The 22039-nt window shown below is 47.2% G+C and overlaps 2 protein-coding genes across 6 annotated transcripts; one reads left to right on the top strand and one right to left on the bottom strand.

Moving 5' to 3' along the window:
* Positions 1–1549: 1549 nt before the first annotated feature.
* Positions 1550–20669, bottom strand: SINHCAF (SIN3-HDAC complex associated factor). Of its 5 annotated transcripts, XM_064457952.1 has the most exons (8): positions 20404–20463; positions 15834–15933; positions 14019–14095; positions 9764–9911; positions 7506–7605; positions 6418–6544; positions 4865–5015; positions 1550–3992 (listed from the first exon to the last, which is right to left on the bottom strand). In XM_064457952.1, exons 4-8 carry the CDS (start codon positions 9889–9891, stop codon positions 3830–3832), a joined length of 669 nt encoding a protein of 222 aa, XP_064314022.1. In that variant the 5' UTR covers positions 9892–9911; positions 14019–14095; positions 15834–15933; positions 20404–20463; the 3' UTR covers positions 1550–3829. The 5 variants fall into 5 exon arrangements, with proteins under 5 accessions (XP_064314022.1, XP_064314031.1, XP_064314050.1 ...); XM_064457961.1 differs by lacking the exon at positions 15834–15933 and having other exon boundaries at positions 20404–20470; XM_064457980.1 differs by lacking the exon at positions 14019–14095 and having other exon boundaries at positions 20404–20464.
* On the top strand, positions 18871–19605 carry LOC135315143 (proline-rich protein 2-like). Its single transcript, XM_064461771.1, has one exon. The coding sequence runs from the start codon at positions 18871–18873 to the stop codon at positions 19603–19605; it is 735 nt and encodes a 244-aa protein (XP_064317841.1).
* Positions 20670–22039: the final 1370 nt, after the last annotated feature.

The raw sequence follows: 22039 nt of genomic DNA, 5'->3' as shown, positions 1-22039 counted from the left end.
TATAGGCTCAGCCTTGTAGAAGTCACAGAGGAAGAAATTTCCCCATTGTACAAATCAGAATAAAATTACTCCTCATGCGACACCATACAAAAGCAAACAGAACCTGCCATTCCATGCTTCAGCAGCAGCACTGGGCACTCAGCTCAGGCTTTGGAAATCATGGATCTGCTCCCTGTCCTTGGTGACCTCCAGCAAAATACCTTCTTGTCACATCTTGTTTTTCTCATCTTCTGAGTATAATACAATCTTCTGTAAAGCATCTTTATAATGCTTGCACTGGAAGGTATTTAGCAGCCGCCACACTTGTCATTGCGACAGCTGGTTCAGGTGAAGCACAGGAGGGGTTTACCCAGGATTTTGCCTCTTGATTTCATTCCATGTTGCTCTGAAGATGGCAAGTCCTGCCTCCCCAGTGTTCCTATAGGAGCTTCTGCCACAGCTGTGGCCCTCCATCAGGTTATCTGCCCCACAAAAGAAAAATAAAAATAAGGCCTCTTGTCCATCAACATTGATGTTCTTGGCCCCCAGAGGTTACCCAGGCAGTACCTGTAGTCACTGGCACGCAGCAACAGTGTAAAAGAGAGAAGGAAAAGGCATTCATTATTTGAAAAAGGGTGGAAGTTGCAAAAAGTGGGACACATACTAAGTTTACCTGCTTTAAACTACCTTTTGGTGCATCTGCTTCTCTTAAGTGACTTTACATAGACCTTTTCATTTTAGGTGAATCAAATCATGCCCAAGGTATGTTTAGGCATCTACAGCAGATAATGTAAATACATCTAGAATAGATGCTATTGTACCAAAATCACAGTCTTGCAGTTTATGCAAAGCTTTCAGTGAAATTCTTTCTAGATTAATCTTTGGATATTGTTGTGCTCAATTCATAAGAAACCAGCCAGCATATCAGCAGGAATACATCAGTGTCTCCACTGAAGCCCAAAGTAGTCTCTTGCACCAAGCCATCATGCTTAAGATTGCATGTTTTCCCCATTATCAGTGAATAGCCTCCTCTTCTGAACTCAGTTACCCACTGCCATCTTCTGCTGGAGACCTTACTCCGACCAGTCTGCAGGAGCTTATCCAGCTGACTACGCCTGTCATGGGAAGAAGCGCTCTGGGCTCCAACTTCAGTAGAGGAGCACTAGTCTCTTCCGCCGACTCTGATGGGTCCAGAATGGGATGTTTCCACATGCTGTCAGCTCAACGCTTTAACGCTTGCTTCAGCTGGCCTTTGCTGAATTCCAGTGAGCTGGGCAGAGAGCAAGCCCCTGGGGAACCCCAAATGTCAGCACCACCCATTGCCAGTAAAGGAATGCCTGACATACAGGCAGTGCCAAGGGAAAGCTCTGTGATTCTGCCCTACAACAGATGTCTATCATAATAAACAGCATCTCCTTCCCTTGCTCTGCTCTTCTTTCCAAATTAAATAGGAAGAGAATTATCTCACACACAACCACACGCCCCTGAAAAAGTCTTGAAGTATTTTTCAAATCGAAACACGGGTTGCCTGGGCTGGTTCCAACACTAAGGCTAATTAACAGAACAAAGCTGAAGTAAACAGTGGAAAAGTTGTTTATTTTCTAAATAAGTCTAAATTTATTCATTATTCTAGTAAAAAAAGTTTGGATTACAAGTGTCTGAACAGTATAAAAGTACAAAACAGGTTCAATAGATTTCTAATACATTAATACAAAGTGCATGACTACATACAGTTCATTTTGCATTACTACTGGGAATGGAAGAGGTGGGAGGGAGTAGGGGAAGCAGTTGGCAGTTGAAATCTAGCAATAAATAAATAAATACAGAAGAGATGATCCATATCAGAGCACATCCTACCACCAATACTGCAGCCTTAGGTGTACAGAATTACTGATGCTGAAAATACAAATTCAGATGAAAGCAGGTGTCTGCAAGAACAGCTAGGACTCTTGCTCAAGCCCTTGTTAGACATGACCAACCTAGTTATGCCGTTATACAAGCAAGTGTCCTTATATCTATGGTTGGAACTCAATGATCTTAAAGGTCTTCCAACCAAAATGATTCTATGGTTCTATTTGGTTGCAGATGAAAGCAAGGCAGGCAGCTTTGTCCTCCCTTTAGAATCTCAGGGAGTCTAGGAAAAGCAAACTAAGACCAATGAAAGCTCTAAGCTGTAAGGCTGTGATAAGTCAAAGCCCTGTTTCCCCTGATGTTCTCTCCAGACGTTCGCTTACCCAACGGAAGGAGGGGAAAAAAAGAAAGAAAAAAGCTTTGAGGGTAGAGGCTCCTCTTAAAACCTGCATATCTTTCCCTACCTATATTTTCATTTGCTAAGCATTCCCATTTCAGGAAGTGAGATTATATGGAAAACCAGTCCTAAGCCCTACCCACCACAGTATTATGCTGATGACTCTCACAAGAAGGAAAGCTTCTAGCAATGCACTGCAGAATATACCAAGAGTAATAGTAAGAAAAGTCCCCCCTCCCCCTTGGAAACAGAAACAAAAAAAAAGCAGAATTCCCAACTTATACAAGTTAAACCTTCATAAAAGGAACATGAAGCAAGTGGGAGCTAGAACTGCAGCACACTCTTCTGGGAAGCTGCTTCCACCCTACAGTCAAAGAGGAGTTTGAAAGAGCGTCACAATTGTTTGCACACAAGTTTGTCTGGGAATCCATGTAAGAAATACTACCTTTTGACCGTGTATGCAAACAGAGCTGCCTTGATTCAGTACAGCACCCTTCTTAACAGAACTTTTTATATTCAGTATTCACAAAAAGCATTGATCTGGTGGTTGTTTAAACAAACAAACAAAAAACCAAAACCCAAACACAGAGAAGCACTGCAGGGAAAGGGTTCCAAAACAGCAATCGTGAATCCAGACCCCAGGCTGCAATCAGATTTTGTCCCTGGACCAGAGCCTGATTTGCTTAGCAAGGGGTTTGGTTCTACCTCAGGTCCAAAACAAGCAGGAAGTCTGGTCTGTGGTCACATGTCAGCTGCACTTGGCCAACAGATAGCAGCTACTCAGTTTTGGCCATCATCGATGTTTTCTTGGTCCATCTCTAATCACCAGTCAGTTACTACATGAAGCCCGGGGTGTCTGCTGCTGCATTAAAAAAAAAAAGTAGCCTCCCATTTGTGTTCAATTCTTCAGTAAATCTTCCTCCTTAGCCAAGGAGGGCAGCTCTCCCAACCCTTCTGAAGAGCATTTCATGTTGGGGGCCTTCTCTGATAACTACCACTTGTAGTAGAGATGTCTGCAGTTTACCAGTCTGTGTCACATAGGAGGGGCAAAATATTTGTTACGTCAGTAGTATAGGGTGAGATCTCCACACCTTTAAAAAATATATATTTATATAACTAGAGAGGTGACTTATAACATTTCTATGTATTAGTTTATCTTATTGACTCATACATGTCTAAGAATGAGATATTTTCTTGGGGATTTAAGGGAGGTTACCAATCAACTTAAAAAAAAAACAAATGCCTTACACCACTGCTTCTTTCAATACAGAAAGATGAACTACATATACTTTAATATACAAAACCCCACCTCATTCACTTGTGAAGCGAGTGGCAGGGGGAGAAGGGGAGAAGATTAGACAACCTTGCAGCAGCATTCAGCTTCGCCAAGTGTTCCATAGCATCTTAAATATTATGTACAGTCTTTCTGAAAGGATACAAACTGGCTTCAGAGTTTGTGGAATTGTAGCAGTAGAACCCAAAACAGTTCTAGGGAATAGTCTTTTGGCAGCATAGCAGGTGTCCAAAGTGAACAGTCACTTTTCTAGTATTTTTCCAGAGAATAGGAGGATCTGTATAACCTTCTGCAGCTATCCAAGGAAGTCACCACTCCTCTTGGGTGGAGATTGCTGGAGATTGTGGTCCTTCTTGTTCTGGCTTTTCAGTGGCAGACTTTTTATTGCTACAGCAAGGTTTGAAGAGATGAGTGTCTATGAGGACTTCACCAAAACGCCCTTTGTAAATAATTCCACAGCAGACCTTTTGCCTGGAAGAAACAGCAGGGAGAGAGACAAGATAGTTTGTGTGTTTAGAATATACAGAATTTACAGAAATGCCATAAATCAGTTTGACCAAAACACTACTTTTCTGAGTCTCCAGCTCAGAGGATAGGAGGGAAAAGGCTGCTCAGGAAGAAAAAACAAGTCTCTGTCTAAATCCACAACACCACTTTGAGAAAAGGAAGAAAAAAAAAAAAATACCCAAACACACCCAGGTCTATACATAACTAAGTCTCCCATTTTGCTCCCCAGAGAAGTTTCAGATACACAATCATCTGGGCTGAACTAACCTTGACTACAATGCACTTGCAAACAGTATTTGAGAGGAGGCAGCAAAGTCACAACAATTTCAACAGAGCAATTAGCTAAACAAGGGATTACTGTGTCACAACAGGCAATAAAAGATAAAAAGTTCATCAGCTCCCAGAAAATCTGTGAGTTTCCTTCTGCTCCAGATTTTTTTTTAAAAAATGACTACCATCACAGGTCAAACAAATTAAATGCTGTGTTTTGCTGGCAAGCTGAGAGCACTGTTGTGCTGGGAAACACATCACATCTATGGAGCACAGCTTTAAGACAAGGTAATGAGAGTATTATCTGTTACTCCCCAAAACTGGAAAATATTTTCCAGCAACTCTATTAGTATTTAGGGAACTGGAGAGAGATAGGGGAGAACGTCTCAAACTCATGGCACTTCTTTCCAAAGACAGACAGATATTGTATAATGCTTTGTGAGTTAAATTATATCCTTAAACAAATTAAGTTCAGCGGCAGCAAATTCCTGAAGAAGCAGAATCAAGCACTGTGTGCGTGAAGTGAATTGCTATCTGCACAGAACACACGTTCTGTTGCTTTTTACCTTTTCCAATATGTGAGATCTAAAAAGGAGAAAACTGGCGTTCTGCTGGACCCAGCGCTCATCTCTGTGTCAGAGCCATCGTCAGATTGGTTACTGTAACAGGGCGACTGAGCTGGGGAGGCACTCGAAGTGGTGCTGTGGGCATCGGAATCTGTAGGGGAAAAAATAAATGCAAGAATCAGGACGTGCATCTGACAACTTATACTCTTCCTGACTTGTAAAAGGTCACATGTGGATTGGGAACAGAGAGACAGACTTTTTTTTAATTAACAAGAAAAACTTCACAACGACAACCCATTTTCCACTTGCCCCTGCCAATTTCAATAGAGAGACTATCTGCCAGCATTTGGGAGACAGACCTTGGAACTAGAAGGGGTTCTTGTACATGGGGGACTGGAAGGAGGTTCAGGATCAGGCTTCTGTTCCTGGCTCTCAAACATAGCCTGTGCATGCCATGCTTTGGACAAGATTGTAGTCCCACTCTGGAATCACTGGAAGATCCTTGGAGATGAAGGGGATCTGCCCTTCAGGCTTAGTACTTCCTCTCACACTGTAAGTCTTCTTTCTTACCCATTCAGTTAAAGTCTTGCAAAGCTTTTCTCACTAGTGCAATGGGTTAGGTAGTATTGAGCTTTTGCTGGATTGAGACTACGAACTATTGACTCTGTGCAGATGCACACCTTAACAGGATATACTAGCCTTTTAGTTATCATCTCTAGCACCTACAGTAACACCATTAGATTAATTACAGCACACTAAATGAGGACATACAAGTTGTTTGGGTCAGGGCCTTTACCGGTTCATTGGAGAACTTTTCCTTCAGGCCAGGTAGGATAATTGAAAGTGAGAAGACCAAGTCAGCAACCGTTAAGAAGCTGGAAGGTTTGCTTTAGATGAAAAACCTAAAGTACCAACATATATTTATAGCATAACTGGCAGATGGCTTTGTTGGAAAGCTATGAAGAGCCTGAGCGTTAGTGGAAAGAAGTTGCCAAGACCCACAGAGGAAGGTGTAAGGAAACTATAAATTCCTAGCATGTTTCCTCTGTAAAGGGAGGCGGGGGGGAACCCTAGGCTAAAGAGAAAGCCTGGGCTGAAAAACATGCATGGAAGAAAAAGACTGATAGTGATAGCAACAGAACAATGCTCCAGGGGAAGAAAGCACTGAAAGTGGCCATAGTACATTACTGAGAGCAGGGGGAAACCTCTTCCAACTTCCGTTTCAATGAGGGTCTTGCCCAAGAAGTTCTTCTTAGAGACATATCATTTAAGCATGGGACATAAGCTACAACTGCCTACACTTTCAAGCCAGGCTCTCCTGCTCCCTCTCGCTGCTTTCCCACCTGTCTCACACCCCGCTCAGCAAACAGCTCTTTCTCTTTATTCCACCCCCTCCCCAAGCCCATGGAGGATGAGGGGCTATGAAAACAGGGAGTACCCAAATGTGTGAACTTACAATTGAATCTACATGGTGATTCAGCTTGGCCAGTTAACAGTAAGCTATGTTAGGGAAGGCCAAAGTTTATATCCCAAATCTCTTTGGATCCACTTACTGTGCCGCTTGAATTCCTTTTGCAGTTTGCTGATTTGATTGCTCTTTATTCTGCTTCCAGAAAGGGTTTTCATTTTCTTTGGTTTCAATGTTGTTTTAAGACTGGGTCCAGCCCTGGCATCTACCACCTAGAACACAGAAAATACATGCATAATACTTCTGCATCATGCCCAGATACTGCCCTAGTCATGGTACCGGTACTGACTTAGCTAAAAGTGTTCAAAACCAATTTAGTTAAACCAGGGCAGCTCTGTGCACAGGCACTCTTATGTTTCATTTAAATCTGGTTTGTAAGAGGCTGAGTCTGCAGGAAAATGCAGCAATTAGTTTAAAAAGCACATTCAGTTCAACTTTTGCATTCTTCCTATTTTTGACAAATTCAGTTTAGTCAATGACCGTTGTTTAAACCAATACAAGTTCAGGGAAGAGTGTCTGGCAAGAATTTGCCTGGGATTTTTTTTTCTTAAAAATCATCAATTTAGCTTTTGAATAAAGTTAGTGGTAGTAATAACCATAGTTCTGGCTCCCATTACCATCAAGGCTTCCTGAATAAAGATTATAACATACACAAAGAATCCTGATCATCCTCCCACCCCTAAGCCTAAAACTGAATTAGATGTATCAAAACAGAATACATGAGTGGGAATAGCTGCAAGATGTTCGCCACTGTAATTATCTGACTAAATGACATTGATTTATGTGTTGCTTAAGCAAGTCGCCTTGCTTGTTCAAACTATCAAAAAAAAAAAAGGCAACCAATTTTGGGTAGAGGCCAAGTTTGAAATGTTTTCAGTGTCATAAGAGACTTTTGGACAAAGTTATAAGCTTGTGAAAACAAGGAATTACAAGGTAAGTTAGTCTGTGACTCCATCCCGGGCTTGTATAATCACCATTTGCACGTAAGCCAAATGAAGACAGGTAAGAACCATGTAACAGGAAACACTCCAGGAAGGATTTAGAGGTGCCGAGGGTGGGAAGGGAGAGTGAGGGGGAAATAGCAAATCCCAAATCCTTGCCAGCACCTCCCCTCTCTAGCAGGATGGACTAAAGCAAGTTAGTTTTAGGGTAGAGGAAAAATAAATAACTAACGTGATTCCAGTTTTTTTTGGATCCTGCTGGCAATTTTTTCCATCTTTTCACCAAAAGGACACAGGCATTGCAAATATCTCCTGAGCGGGCCTCATGGAGCCTAGTAAAAAAAAAAAAAGCAACAGTTTTTATTAACAGTTAACAACAGTTAATAAAAGCACCCCCCTGCACTTGATAACAGCAAGAAGCATGAAAATTGATGGAAAATAATGGTTCTCAAGTTCTGTTTTTGAGGCATTACAATTCATCCAGGGCGCTCAAACATTGCCATTTAAAGACCAGGTCTTACTTTCAGAAAACACTCTTCCATATAGAAATAAAAGGTGTTGTAACCTGCCTCCAGAGGCACTAAAAACAGTCCCATCACCTTCAGTTGGTTTGGTTTTTTTTGTTTTGTTTTGTGGTTGGTTTTTTTTTTTAAAAGCAACAAACAAAACTAAACAAAACCCCCACCAAACAAAACCACCAAAAACCCCAACAACACACAGTTCTAGCAGGCTGACTGGTTTGATTTCAGAGGGAGGGAGGAGGAATAATCATACTCCTTGAATGTATATTTGGGAACAGAACTCGGAGATCCAACAAAAGCTTACTCAGCTCTTAACTTTCTCACAGAGCTCCAAGGTTGAGTAACAAATACCACCTAACACACTCCTGCATACGCACAGAATAAGGTTTCAGAAACAGCATTCACTGGAATGACAGCAATATTCAATTCCCTTTAACGAGCTTTCTTCAGAAATCATCTCTACTGCTAATCCATGCTACAAGAAATATGAAGGGGATACACTGTATAATTTTTCAGCTTTTTAAATGGAAAGACTTTGAAGCATTTGTAGATGAATGGGGGAGGCTCAGATAAGCCATTATTTGCTTAGTGTTAAGACTGCATTTTTACCTTGGCAAACATATTTCAGATAGCACAAGACCAAAGGCCCCGATATAATGTAAGCTGCTTTATGGCAGTTAAAAAAAAACCCAACCAAAAAACCAAAAGAAACCCAACAACAACCCACAAACATGATGGACCTTCACAGAGTCTTCCCACTGCCAAGGACAGTAGCCAAGAAATATGACATGGAAAATGGTCAGCACCATATTTATGTACAAAAATCTGTGGTAAATACAAAGCAGTATAAAGTTTCGGTTTTCTCCTTTCAACACTTGATAGGAGTGTTTCTAAAAAAAGGGAAGGAGAGGGAAATATTTCTGAAGATTGCAAAGATTTACACATATGAAGTTAAGCACTTGAGACGAGAGCAGCAATACTGATATGTATCTATAGCTTTTAGTATGATGCATGGAATTTCCACTTGGACCTAAGGTTTTGATGAGAGGTAATCCAACAAGACCAGAAAGAAAAAGCAAAATAATATCTACTGACAACACACTTTTTTCCAAGGGAAAAAAATTTCATGGAAACCTAAAGCATGAACAGGAGCAATTCTTATTGCCTCAGAAAAAAAAAATTAAAAATAAACAAATTAAAAATAATTTCAAGCTATCACAAAAGAATTTGTTTTGCTGCCAATTCAGGGGCACAAACGGAAACAGAATTTCAAAGTTCTTTGGAATTATTTCAAAAAAGTTAAAGGTCCCAGCAGCTGGTACAAGAAATCAGTTTATAATTTTGCTTACCAATGCTTTCAAGTAACATTACGTGCAACATTACCTCATTGGAAAGAGAATTACTTGATGCTCATTTTCCAATGAGAAGTTTTAATAACATCTTGATATGCCCTATTTGAACAAAGGCACCACTACCTGAAACAAGGTACTGCGCATAAACCCTGCTGGAACTGCTAAATATTTACCCATCAAGTTCTGCTTAACATTCTTGAATCTTTGGAGCCACAGAAAACCTCCATGGACCCGTGCTATTTACTATCTTGTGTGGGAGTTTACACATCTAAAGAGCAAGTGCAAAACGCACAGTCTGAGAAGGGTCTAAATCCCTGCACGTGCTGTGAGGTGGGAGAGGCACGAGCCTGACCCTTCACTGCTATGAACTATAGCAGCTCTCCATTGGCAGCAACAGCAGACTGACAAAGAAATGGTACCGTACACAGCAGCCGAAGACCCAATCCTTCCTGGCCTGGCCAGGAATGTTGTGAGGAAACTGAAGACAGCCTTCCCCCAGCCACCCACCTGTGCTAGCCTAATCTTTCAGTCTCTCAGAGCAAGAGGGACAGCACATCAGGTTCACAGCCCCAGGATCACCACCATGACTGACCACAATGTTGACTAAAGAATCTTACCCAAAACAATTCTGGAAATCCTTTTCGTAACGTTTGCTGTCAGTGAAACGAGAACTGGAAGACTTAGCTCTGCAAATACAGCAGCCCTCTATACTCCGATACATCTTCGGTTTGTGAAAGCCAAACATCTTTTCCTCCTAGCTGTAGCCTGTGAAAACAAACAGGAACTGGTGTTACTTACCACTGTTAGATACTGAAAGAAAAATCAGGGCAATTCACTGGGCAAACCAGAAGTAAATTGTAATTCAGGATGGGAAACTGCTAGATTAGGCCACTCCCTATCCTGTGTTGCCCCAGAAGAGCAGATGCACCTAGAAAAAACACTTTCTTCCAAACAAAAAAAAAAAAAAAAGAAAACAACAGCTGGAATATTAAGCAATACCCAGCAGGACTCATGACAAGCTCATTTACTGCACAGTTCTACTCTAAGGGCACATCTACAAGAGCACAACCCAGAGCTGTGAACACAGCTGACTTGGCTAATGAAAGCCCTATGTATGTGGCAAAACAGGCTGCAGGACAGGCTGCGTCAACCTGCCCGAGCCCCTGGATAAGTAGTTGGCAGCTGAACCCTGGGTCACTGGAATTACCTTGTCATCATCATCAGTGTTTGCTGGAAACATCCCTGCCAAACTTTGTTGAAAGTGAGTAGGAGTCATTTTAAATGAGCTACAGTCATACCTCTAGGCTGTAGGGCAGACATACCTGAAAAGCCGCTCTAAAGAAAGCAGGGTGGAGTCCCACCCAGCCCTCGATGGCCCTGTCTGCGCTGCAGGACCCAGGGGCACTTCTTGACTCTCAGGCCTGTGTGAGCATCCCAGCTCCATGTCAGCTCCGTGTCAGCACAGGCTCAGTTCTCACCCGCCTGCCTTCCTCACCCTGCTTTCCATGGGAAGGAAACCCAGCTAGAGAAAGGCCGGGGAGCAGGACCCTGGGGCACGTTTCAGCATGCGCCTACCACACATCCCAGCCACCTCCAATGACGCCGGAGCAAAAGGTACTCCATTTACAGGGAAATTGTTTCTTCTTAACCACCGGCTCTGCAAACTCAGCACCAGCTCAAAAAGCCAAAAGCCATGCTGCTCTTAGAGGTCTGCCTATCCTTTTCAGTACACCTGGGCTGGGATTTGCTGTCGCAGCAGGTAATGTACAGTGGAGGTGTTTTCCAGGTAGAAACTTTTAAAGTTAGTTGCAAGTGGATTTACAGCAACATTTAGTCGCCACAACAAAGACCCCTTCAACATATGATGTCCCCTCCACCAATTCTCCCCAGGCACCAGTTACCCCCCAGGGCAGACTCCTGTTAGGCACTGTCTGACATGGCATGAGAGGCTGTCAGAGCAAACAGAGCTCCCACAGCACTTCAAAAAAAACCAACCAAACCAACAACTAAGCAAAGCCCATGCTTTCCTGGCGCTGGGCCTGGACACACAGCAAGTCCTCACAGGCCACACAGCATCTGTCTTATACAGGTGGGGACCATTCCAAGAGGTTCTGCTTTGAACAGACTATGGTGCAAGATTTGCCTCAACCACCTGCTGCAGGGAGCGAGCAGCCACCTCTGCTGCTGCTTATCACACACAAATTGCTCAGAGAAGGGAAGAGCAGGAAGCTCCACGAGAAGAGGTACCCACTGGTGAGAACTTCTGCTTTTACAAAATTAAATCAGATGGAGCCATGCAAATAACAAGATTTCTCCCCTCTTCCCTTAACAAAAGGCCAAGTCATTATATTCTTGTAGAAGCTAACAGAAAACTACCTCCCCCCCCCAATACTACTGAAAGACACAGCAGTCAGAACTTTTGGGAGAGCAGAATCTCCATCACTTATGGGCAAGTCTGGTGAGAGGGAACTCCTGGTCACTTTGCAGTCCCAGGGACTGCCAAGTCCCAGCAACCCAGCTTGGGTTACTGGTGAATGTACGTGGCATCGGGATCTGTCCCCAAATCTTCCACCTGCAGGAAGGTAAGGGATGATAATTCTAATACCCTCCAGGGGGAGCTAGAAAATTAACCTGAAATCTTCAATCTACAGCACCAAGACTTGCCACATCATTACAGCAATAAAATAATTTGAACAGCAACTGCAGGCGAGGTCAAAAATAGGTGTTCACAAAATGGCCATACCTAGCATTGTGCTTACCGTACCGATGACAGAAATTGCATGTGAAGCAAAAAGATCCTGTGCATTTGCGCAGGACCAGAGCAAAAGCTAGTGAGGCACCCAGGCCTAGTCACAGTCCTCCACACAGATGTAAAAATACAACCCCCCACCTCAGAGGGGAAGATCGGAGCATGGTGGCTATGAAAAATAAACACACACGGTTCCACGAAAGGTTCCCAGGCTCCTGAGAACAACAGAAGAGCTAAGATTCTATCTAATATTGTTGGTTAACACTCTTACACTAAATCCATTAGGGAGCCCATATCCAGCTGAAGGTGCACGTTTACATTTCAGTCTAGCATATTTAATACAAGACCACTTGGTGCCCACTGAGGTTGTGCCTGTGGCAATTACTACTACACAAACATGTAGAAATACATAAATCAACTCTCCAAACAGCTTGTCTTTAACAAACCCCTTGCAGAGCCTGTTGACGGCAAGAGACTTAGAGATCGAGGGGATAGGTCTTTCCTTCCCTCCTGTCCCAACTCATGCTGTTTGCCACAGTGCCGTATTTCTTCCTTCTTCATGTACATTTACAGCACAAGGCGCTCACCTAGGGCTGGGTTCTCGCAAAGATGATTTGTGCAAACACCCAGCAAAGTCACCCCAAATGCTGCCAGGCTTCTTAGCAGGCTCATTGCCCCCTCTATTAGCACAGCATTGGCCTGAAGGCCGGGAACAGCTGTATGAAGTAAAATAAGGTATCCCACTAGTGACCTGCTGAATGGGTTTTTTGACGGATAGTTAGACTCAGAACTACTCTCTGCTTAGGTATGTTTTTAGGGACAGGTAGCAAGTGAACTTGAATGTACAGCCAAAGCAGGTTAGTATCCCATGACTGTCAAGACAAATAAACAACAGAGTGTCCAGGCAAACACTCAGGAGCATGTATTTTGTTTCTTACCATCCCATGTGCTCTTTCAAGAGGCAGTCTCTTGAGGACACTGTGTTTAACAAGTCTCTGGAGATCCAACAGCACGTTCACCTGGGAATTTCCAACTACCAAACAGCTATTTCAGATTTTGCTTGACTTCCCCAACATTAAGTTTGTGGTCTGGTGCTTTTCTTTAGAAAGTCAAAGACTAACTGCAGGCACAAAACTTAAGCAGCAAGAACATCTTGACTGTTACAGGGCAAGGCACAGAACTGATCTCAACAATTTGATTCAGTTTCTAAGCCAGTTTCTCCCAGAAATCCAGACACTGATGAGATGATCTCTGTCACCAGCTGGTATTTACACCACAGGAGAACAAGATGCATGTTTTACAATTAATGTTCTGGCAAAGGCTGGCACCAGAACATGTATATTCTGAAAATATTTTGTTTTGCATCATTACTGCCATTCTCACAGAAGCAGCCTTTCAACACAATCTTTTCAATAGAAGGGAAACTAGTGCCATCTGTTTCCCACTTGATGAATGGTCAGCAACGGTATTACCATATATCATGCCTGAATGGGGAAGAGCTAGTAGCAAAACCACAAGTAAAACAGATTTCTCTGACAACTGCATCGAAGTGCAGTTATAAATGGAAGGCGTCAGTCCAGTTACACATTTAATCCTAAACAGTTGCCATTTGACCATTACACACTAAATATTCTGTCAGCTGGAGAGCTTAACAGGTAATGTAGAGGCATTTTGAGTCTAGAAGTACTTATCAGCACTGCTAAACTTAAAGTTCCGTCTTGGCTTCCATTCTAAACCATATTTTTGCATCTAGTGCTGGTGTTGACACTACATTTCCATAGACTTAAGTGTACTTAGAAGTACATATGACCAGGCCCTTGAAAAGGTTTAACTTGAAAGCTTTGCAATTTATATCTCAAATTAGAACCAGGGAGTTGGACTGCCAGCTACTGTACCACACCACGTAAAATTTGGGACAGATAAAAAGATAGCGAGTAGGAACACAGCTCCACAGAAGTTATGAAGCATCACAAAAGATAATTTTGCTAAATTTAAGCATGTTATTGAAATCTATGACATCTTTTAAAGCAGCAGTGGCACGGAAGTGAAAGGGACAGCTCACCAGCAAAGAATCAGAAATTCTACTGAAGCATATTTGTCATTCTGCAGAAACAGAGATTTACCTGCACTAGTAGGAGAGCAGTATTTCTCCAAGTCAGGGGAAAAGTCCTCCTCCTCCTCCTCCTCCTCCCTGGTCTCCCTGCAAAAGGAGAAGTTGCTATTCCCCCAAGTTCCGCTTTGAACAACTGCTTTAGCAACTTGAATGGACTCAGGAAAGACTGGAGGAACAAGTTCTCTCCATCTTTCTGCCCTCTTACTTTTGGAAAAGCAGCACCAAAAATAGAGACTTGTATTGGAAAAAAAATTTGGAGTCAAGCAGAGAACAGCAAAGTAGGTGGGGAATAAAAAACCCACAACCTGCTTATTACATTTGTGAAAGGCTGCTACAAAGCAGCATGCATCATACCCGTGTGAAAACAGTTTCATGCTTTCATTACCTGTCGGGACTAGAATTTGGTGCTTAGTTTTCTTCACGAAATTGAATCTGATGAGCTAATTTAAAAGGAGGTATTGCTTCAGATGCTCATTAAGTTTTCAAGTTAGGGAAGAACTTCTGAACTCTCTTAGATTTTTAAAGTAAGAAAAGCTGAGCCACTTTCGTTTGTCTTTCCAGATTCCTTTTGCATTCTTTCTGATCACTCAAGAATGAAAACCTTTTATAATAGGAAGGAATTCCTAGAAGGCAGGCATGTCTCCCTTTGTAACACAATTATCAGGCCAGTCGGAAGGAACTTGCTCACCTGCTTCTTGCAAAGCTGAAAGAGAAACATTCCCTGGGGTTATGGGAGAGCAGAGAGATGCCAGTCTAGCTGCTCAATACCTTCCTCTCTTCCCACCTCCTCACTCTGACCCTAGAGCATTCACCTTTTGTACAACCCAAAACTGCCAGTACTTTATCAGAGAGGAGGAGAACTGCAAATAATCTGATTTCCCCTTCTGTGTACAAAACAGCCTTGGCACAGCCTCCCTGAAGTTAGGCTACAGAAAAATACGATCTAGCCTACATACGTTGATGCAGCGGGTTCCTGTCCATAAAAAAAATCTCACAATATTCACATCTACAGCATTTCACTGGAACTAAGAAACACAGCTAAAATGGTATGTTGTTTTTTCCTCTTTTAAAGGAAAAGAAACAAATGCCTTAATATAGAAAGAATATACATGCTCTGGCTCCTACATCTGCAAGTGCATACACCCAGGCACGTGCACACACACGAAAAACGCTTCCAGAGCTGTCTATGGCGCCAGAAGCAGAGCTGCTTGTCTCGCTAATAAATTCTTGGGCCTGTCCCTCTGCTGAAATAAATTGCAATACCTCTACTGAAAAGTCAACTGTAGGACGGAGAATTGTACGTGAACAGAGGAGCTGATCTATATCAGAGACTCAATGTAAACATACCTCCCCCCTGAGTTTACATGCTGCAAAAAGCAGCTTTGGAATAGAAGATAAAATTGGACCCCAGAAGGGCGTATTTTGACATGCCCAAAGCCAGAATGTTCCAAAGAAATAAGAAACCAAGCTAAGTGGAGTCATCTGAAAATGTAACTTCAGTATTTGTAAAAACATTTTTTCACCATCGTCTGTTCTTATACCTCAGAACAGAGTGACTAATTTCCAACAACCATAACCTTAGAATTGTGCGTACCGTACACTCTTCTGGTCCCCTATACCCTCAGATTTTCCTTCCACTTCCCTCCCTTTCTCTACCCTTAACAACTTTACTTGGAGGAAAGCTGTATTTGGGCACTACAGCCCAGGCACATCTGAATGAAACAGCATCCTGCAGAGCTTTCACTTGATGAGCTGAGCAAGACTAGTAAAAGGTCAAAACTACATCTTCAGGAATCCTTCCTCTGCCAAAGCAAGTAAAACTCACTCTTTTGCTGGTAGTCGTCAGCAGCTACTGTTGTGCGCTCAGTGCTGCAGTGAAATCTTAGCACACCAAATGCAACTGGCAGCAGCCATCAAGCACATATCTAAAAAAAAAAAAATCAAACTAGACATTTCTTTCCCATGTTTGAGCCTCCACAACATCCTGGCTGGGTCACAAGCTGTTCTAAGTGAAGCTTTCAGAAGCAGTCAGGTCACAAATGAGCCTACTTACCACTGAACTTCAGTGGGAAATACACACCTAACCCATTTAGACAGGAGAAGTGAAAGGCTAAGCCACTTGGGTGTTCCTCTAAATTGCCATGCGGTTAGTGCTCCAGAAGGGATAGGCCAAAGCATGAAAACAGTAATCAGTAAGATTTGCATAGGGGAAGGAAAAAAAAAAATCCCAAACCTGTCCCACCTGCAGACATTCCATCTTGAAAGAGGACTTCTCCCCCCCCAAAACTCCTGTTGCATAACTAACACCATGCTCAGCCCGATCAGGAGCCCTACATGGAAAGCCTGGGATGTTCTCAAGCAAGTGCTGGAGTTCAGCCTGCGATGATGCTGCTCGCAACCACCTGCTACTGAAAAAGCATCACAGACACTTGAGATCATGAGACATTGAACAATATTTTGGGGGGTTTTTTGTTTGCTTGTTTTACAAAGAAGGTGACATACCTGATGGGGACTTGAACAGAAGTAGTAGTGAATAGCTGAAGTGACTTAATGAAAAAGGATACCTTTCCACATCCTTAAGTAACATTACTGGTCATTTTACTTGGACTTTGGACTGAGCACGTTCCACAGAAATGCAAAAGCTTGAGTCATGAAATGGAGTCCTGCCCATGCGTTCTGCATAACCACTCAGTTTTCAAGCCCCAGCTCACTAGCTTCTTTCTGTTAAAAAGCAAGTGCTACAAGGGGTGCCAATCTGGAGGAGAATTTGGTTGTCAAGTAGGACTGTGCGTGGCATGTCGTTCATCTGATTGTGAAAGATGTACAAAGCATCAGGCGTTAAGAATCAGAGCAAAGCAGAGTTTGGTGACACAGAAAGAGCTGTTCAGCATGAGTAAGACAACAGACGCTCACAGTTTTAATGTTTATTTTTAACCCGTGCAAGTCTGTCAGCTCTTTTAACATCATCTTCTACTGATAAGTCAGTGATGTTTTCTTTTTAAAGGAAAGACTGCAAGTGTAGGCAATTAGCTCCTCTTTGAGAATCTCTGGGCTGGGAAAGAAGCAAGGAAGAATTTTTCCCAGAGGCTCTGGCACTCAATCCCACCTACTTTCAGTGGGAACTGGATGCTGCATGCCTGTGGGTGTGTTTGAAAAATCCCACGACTTGTTAGTTGCTGATTCTCTACCACGGACCACAGATCCCAAGAAACCTGGAATTCACCTGGGTGCCAAAGGAGTTCAGTGTCCACCGGTGCCAGCAGAAAGGCCTCCAGTTCACTGTCTGAGTTCGTGCAATCTTTTTCTCTTTATTTAAAAAAAGCCACAAACTACGCAGAGAATCTGGCTGTGCGCAGACTGGGGAGAAGGGGGTTTCCACAGCACACACCCTGCACACAGCTGACAAACGGTCTCACCTTTGGAAGCAAGCACACAGCAGTAAAGGGGTTCGCTAAGGGACCGCCACCCTCCCGGTTTGCCTTGTGAAGTAGTTAAAAACTGATGTCTCCACGGCTGTCAACCTGCCACCTTCCAGCAGCGCTGAATTAAAACTCAAAATGAAGATGACAGCGTTACAGTTAGGTTGTGCTCAGGTACATTACTCAGTCTCCACCACAGCTGCGATGCTGTTGACGTTCTGGGCTCAGTGCAGGGCACCGGGCCTACCCCTCTCCTCTCCCCTCCCCAGCCGAGCGGGGACAGGGCAGGGGCCCTGCTTTCAGCCCAGCCGAGACACACGTGCTTTTAGCACAGCAGCAGGTTGAGGGGCAGCATCCCGCACCAGCTGCCTACGGAACTAGAGCGCTGAGGCGCAGCTCCGAACTGTTTTGGTTTTTTTTAACAATTGTAATGATTATTTAATGATTTAGTCCAAAGGACTGCCCGGGACTGGTAGGGACAAGGCTTTTTGTAGGAAGAAGCGGGGCCGTTCCCGCCAGGAGAGCCGCCGGGGCAGGCGGGATCCAGCCCTCCTCGCTGCGCTAAGGCACGGCCAAGTAAACAGCAGGTTTAGCAGGTCCCTTTAAATCCCTTTAGCTACAGGCATCCGGAGATGGGTGTACGAGAGGAGACGGCGACTTTTATCTGGTGGAAGTGCGAGAGCGACTAGGAGAATTTCCCTGGCCCCAAACTGCAAGTTTCAAAAAAAGGTAACAGTGATGAAGTGATAAAAGATGCCCGAAAAGGCAGAGTCCGGCCGCGCCGCTGCCGCAGCCCCCCGGGACAGGCGCGGAGCGGGAGGCGGCCGCTGTCGGCCGAGCACCGCGTGGCGCGGGTGAAGCGCCGGCCACGGACACGGCGCCCCGCTCCGCTCCCGCCCCTCACGGCCGGCGGCTGGGGGCCGCGGAGGCGCGGCAGAGCCGGGAACAAAGACACCCCCCTCCACCCCACCCCACCCCACCCCCCACGGACGACCTACTTTCGCGGGCGGCCCCGCCGGTCAGGTGGAGCCGCGGGAGCACACGGCCGCCGCCGCCCGCCCCCCCCCCCCCCCACCCCGGGGCTGCCAAGCGTTCAACTCGGCGAAAGACGACTGAAATTAAAAATAAATGAGACCAGCAGAGGAAGGGGAAGGCGGCGCGCCGGGGAGGAAAGCCCCGAGCTCGGAGGTGGGCGCTGCGAGGCGGCCCCCGGCGCTGCAAACGCCGCCCCACCACGCGGTCTCGGTGCAGCCGCCCCATCCGGCCCGGGGAAACTGGGGGGGGGGGGGGAGCGGCGGGAAGCGGGGCTCGAGCCGCAGCACCCCGCCGGGCACCCCGACCCCTGCCCCGGCAGGGTGGCGGTACCCTCCCGCCGCCCCCGGGTCCCGTCCCCCCGCCGCCACGCGCTGGTTCCTCATGGCTCGGCCCTGACGTAATTCAAACATGGCAACAGTTGCACTTCAAAAAGGCCGTCGCAAACCTCCCGGCAACGCGGACACGCCGCGGCGGGGGCGGCACGGGTCCCCCCCACCCCACCGGGACCCCGACCCTGCGGCAGTCCCGGGGCGGCCGGCGGGGCTCGCCCACCCGCGCCGTGCGCGCAGCGTGGTACTAAGGGGAGCGCGTGTGCATCCCAAGTTTCACCACCCCTCCAAAGTCCTCCAAAAAACCGGCAGCCGGCCGCTAAAGCACCACCGTCCCCCGCGGGACAAGTTTTACCCCCACGTCCCGCTCCGCGGGGCCGAGCCCCCCCCCCACGCCGTGCGGACAAGCGCTTTCCCCCGGCGCCCGCAGCACATGCGAGCCCTTTGTTTTCCCCGCAGCCGGGCGCTGCCTACGTGCGGCGGCGGGGGCACGCCGCCCGCCCGCCCGCCCCGCTCGGCTCCGCCGCCCCGCAAACCCCGCGGAAGGCAGGAGCTGAAACTTGTTGGCGCCGGGCGCGGGCAGAGGCGGACGGGGCCGGGAGCGACCCTCACCCGCGCTGCGCTGCGCGGGCGGCAGGGCGCCATCGCCGCACCGTCCCCACGCCGCGCACCGGGGCGCCCGCCCGCCGAGGCCCCACGCCGCGAGAGCCGTGCGACCGGCAGCACGTGCCACGGCAGCTCGCAGCCGCGCGTTCCCCACCCCCCACCCCCTCCCAGGGCGCGCACGGACCCCGACCCCCTCCACCGATGCTAGCGATAGCCAGAAATAAAACCGATTGCCCCGCTTTCCCCCCGTGAAACCCCGGCGCGGGGAGGGAGGGGTCGCGGCCACCACCGAGCCCCCCCCCCCCCCCCCCACCGGCACCAACCTGTGGGCGCCCGCGCTACAGGTGTGCGGTGCGTGGCCGCACCTGCGCCACGCGCTCCGCGGGAGGGGGGGAGGGGGGGAGGGAGACAGACGCTCGGCCGGTGGGGCCGCGCCGCCCTCCCCGGGGGCTGGGGGGGGGCTCAGCGGTGCCTCCTGCCCGCGTGGCGCGGCTGGGCAGCCGCGGCCCGGGAAGGCGCCCTGCAGGGCGGCATCGCCGGGCAGCCCCGTTCCCCTGACCCGCTCCGCAGCCCGGGACCGCTTTTGGAGTCAAACCGCCGGGAACGCGGCTGCGCTTCCTCCTTAAGACTTGGGGATTTAATCGTAGGTTTTTTTTAAGGGGTGGGGTGGGGTGTCAGAGCTCTCGGGACGCGTTTCTCCCCGCCAGCACATCCTTCAAATTCCACTAACTGAAGGAAAGAGGGAAAACGCCGCGCGCAGGAGCCACGCGTGTCAAACTGTTTCAGGCGGCAAAGTCTCTTCGCCGCGGCAGAACTGAAGGCAGGCTTCGGGATTCACCTGCACTTAACAGAAACCACCGGCTGCTGCTGCTGCTGCTGCAGGAAAAAACACCAACCCCAACAACGCAAAAACAAACAAACAGCCCCGGTTTAAACCTCCCGTCCCCTCTCGGCTGCACTTTTCCTCCCGGCCCCCCCTAAGGAGAAGGAGAAAGGAGTCACTCACCGCTGCGCTGCGCCCGCCAACAAACGTGCCGCGCCGCGCCGCGCCGCGCCCCCCACCGCCGCGCGCCCTCCCCGCGCTCTGCCGGCCAGCCCGGGCGGGCGCGCGAGCCCGCACCCCCCTTCACTCCTCCCACCTCGGCGTCCGCCGCTCTGCGCATGCGCCGTTCCCACGGCTCCATTCTCCTCAATCGAGCCCTCTCTGCTTTGCGCGCCCCATTGTCCTTTTAAGGGAGAAAGGCCGCGCGGGAAGCCTGGGAGGAGGGAGGTGCTGCCCATTGTGACGGCGGAGGTGACTTCACGCACGCGGCCCGCTCCCCCGCCCCGCCCCCGGCCGGCCGGTGGGCGGGCCTCGGCCCCAGCACCGGCCCCCGCGGGCCCGCCCCGGGCACCTGCCTGCGCGGCGGCCCCGCGGGACGGGACGGGGCGGGGCGGCGCTGCGGAGGGGCCGCTCCTCCGAGCGTGGCGTAACGCCGCTCCTCAGCCGCTGACGGCGGCGGCCGGCGCCTCTCCGTGCAAAGCCCGGCTGGGTTTGCACCGGAGGCACCGGCGCTAAACCTCCGTGCGCTCGCGGGAGGAGGGTCACGACCTCCGGGAGTCGCGGGGAAGGCCTTTTGCTGGTCTGGGGTTGGTTTTCTCCACGTAGGGTTCGTTTTAGCGTGCTTTAAAATACCGTCAGTGGCTCATGCAATTTTTCCTCCTGCGTCAGAATGACTGACTGAAAAATTTGCATCATCACAGCCTTTGGTTCATGCTCTTTGCACAATATAGGAAGAGCTGCATCACAAAACAGGTGGTGGGTGATGCTGAAATAGATTTCCTTTAAAAACTAACTCTGTCAGAAGGAGTAGCATGTGACATACAAGGTAACGCTTAGGCAGTTCTGACTTAGCACTGCTGCAGCCTATAACTAGAATAAAACCATAAGCCTGCTTAGACCCTGCCAGGCTTTTCACTCGAACGGAGCTTGAATGATGAATGCCTTCCTTTGAACTATTTAAAAGATAAAAAGTTTCCCAGAGAATGGACATTCGCTCAGGCATGGTGGGCAGTTGTTGGTTAATACTAAAAAACGTTAAAATAATGGGGGATGAGTGTTTTTATAACAAAGTGATTTTATCCCGATAGTGACCTCTCCGGTCTGATCCTAACTTAGGCGCAGATTTCGCAGCCCACCGAGAACGCTTGCTGAAATGATCCTTTTGCTTCCAGCAGCGTCAGGAGCTAACCGTGGGGGATTTCCAGGAGAGCAGGTCAGCCTGCTTTTCCTTAGTCTGAACACTTCACATAATCTCTACTTGCTTGTAAATCCTTGGTAATTCTACACCCTCTCCTTCCTCAGTGCTGCAAAACCAGTTGATTTGGCCACGGAAGGCAGGAGGATTTCTCATAAGGAAGTCTCAAGGTTTATTTGTGACGTGGGTTTTGGGTTTGTTTTTTTTTTTGTGAATGATCATAGCGTGCTGCCTTTGTTACCAGCTCTTCCTTCTAGACACAGCTAAACCAAATCACATTCAACTTGCAAGACACAAGTGTAGTTAATGCTGAAGAATTTCTTAAAATACGTATACAATTTTACTGGTTTTAACTAGTCTAGGGAACTCTACCAGCTCTTTTAGCAGCTTTCATTTGCATATAAC

This window comes from Phalacrocorax carbo, chromosome 1 (genome assembly GCF_963921805.1).
Source record: "Phalacrocorax carbo chromosome 1, bPhaCar2.1, whole genome shotgun sequence".
NCBI lineage: Eukaryota > Metazoa > Chordata > Aves > Suliformes > Phalacrocoracidae > Phalacrocorax > Phalacrocorax carbo.
This window is presented reverse-complemented; position numbering and strand designations above follow the sequence as displayed.

Excerpts from the sequence above, each read along its gene's own strand:
- SINHCAF (XM_064457971.1), bottom strand. The coding sequence starts at position 9,891 with ATGTTTGGCTTTCACAAACCGAAGATGTATCGGAGTATAGAGGGCTGC. Across the intron at positions 5,016-6,417 it reads AAAGGAATTCAAGCGGCACA|ATTCCGATGCCCACAGCACC; the intron begins GTAAGTGGATCC and ends TTTCCCCTACAG. Across the intron at positions 3,993-4,864 it reads GATCTCACATATTGGAAAAG|GCAAAAGGTCTGCTGTGGAA; the intron begins GTAAAAAGCAAC and ends TGTTTCTTCCAG.
- LOC135315143 (XM_064461771.1), top strand. The coding sequence starts at position 18,871 with ATGGCAACAGTTGCACTTCAAAAAGGCCGTCGCAAACCTCCCGGCAAC.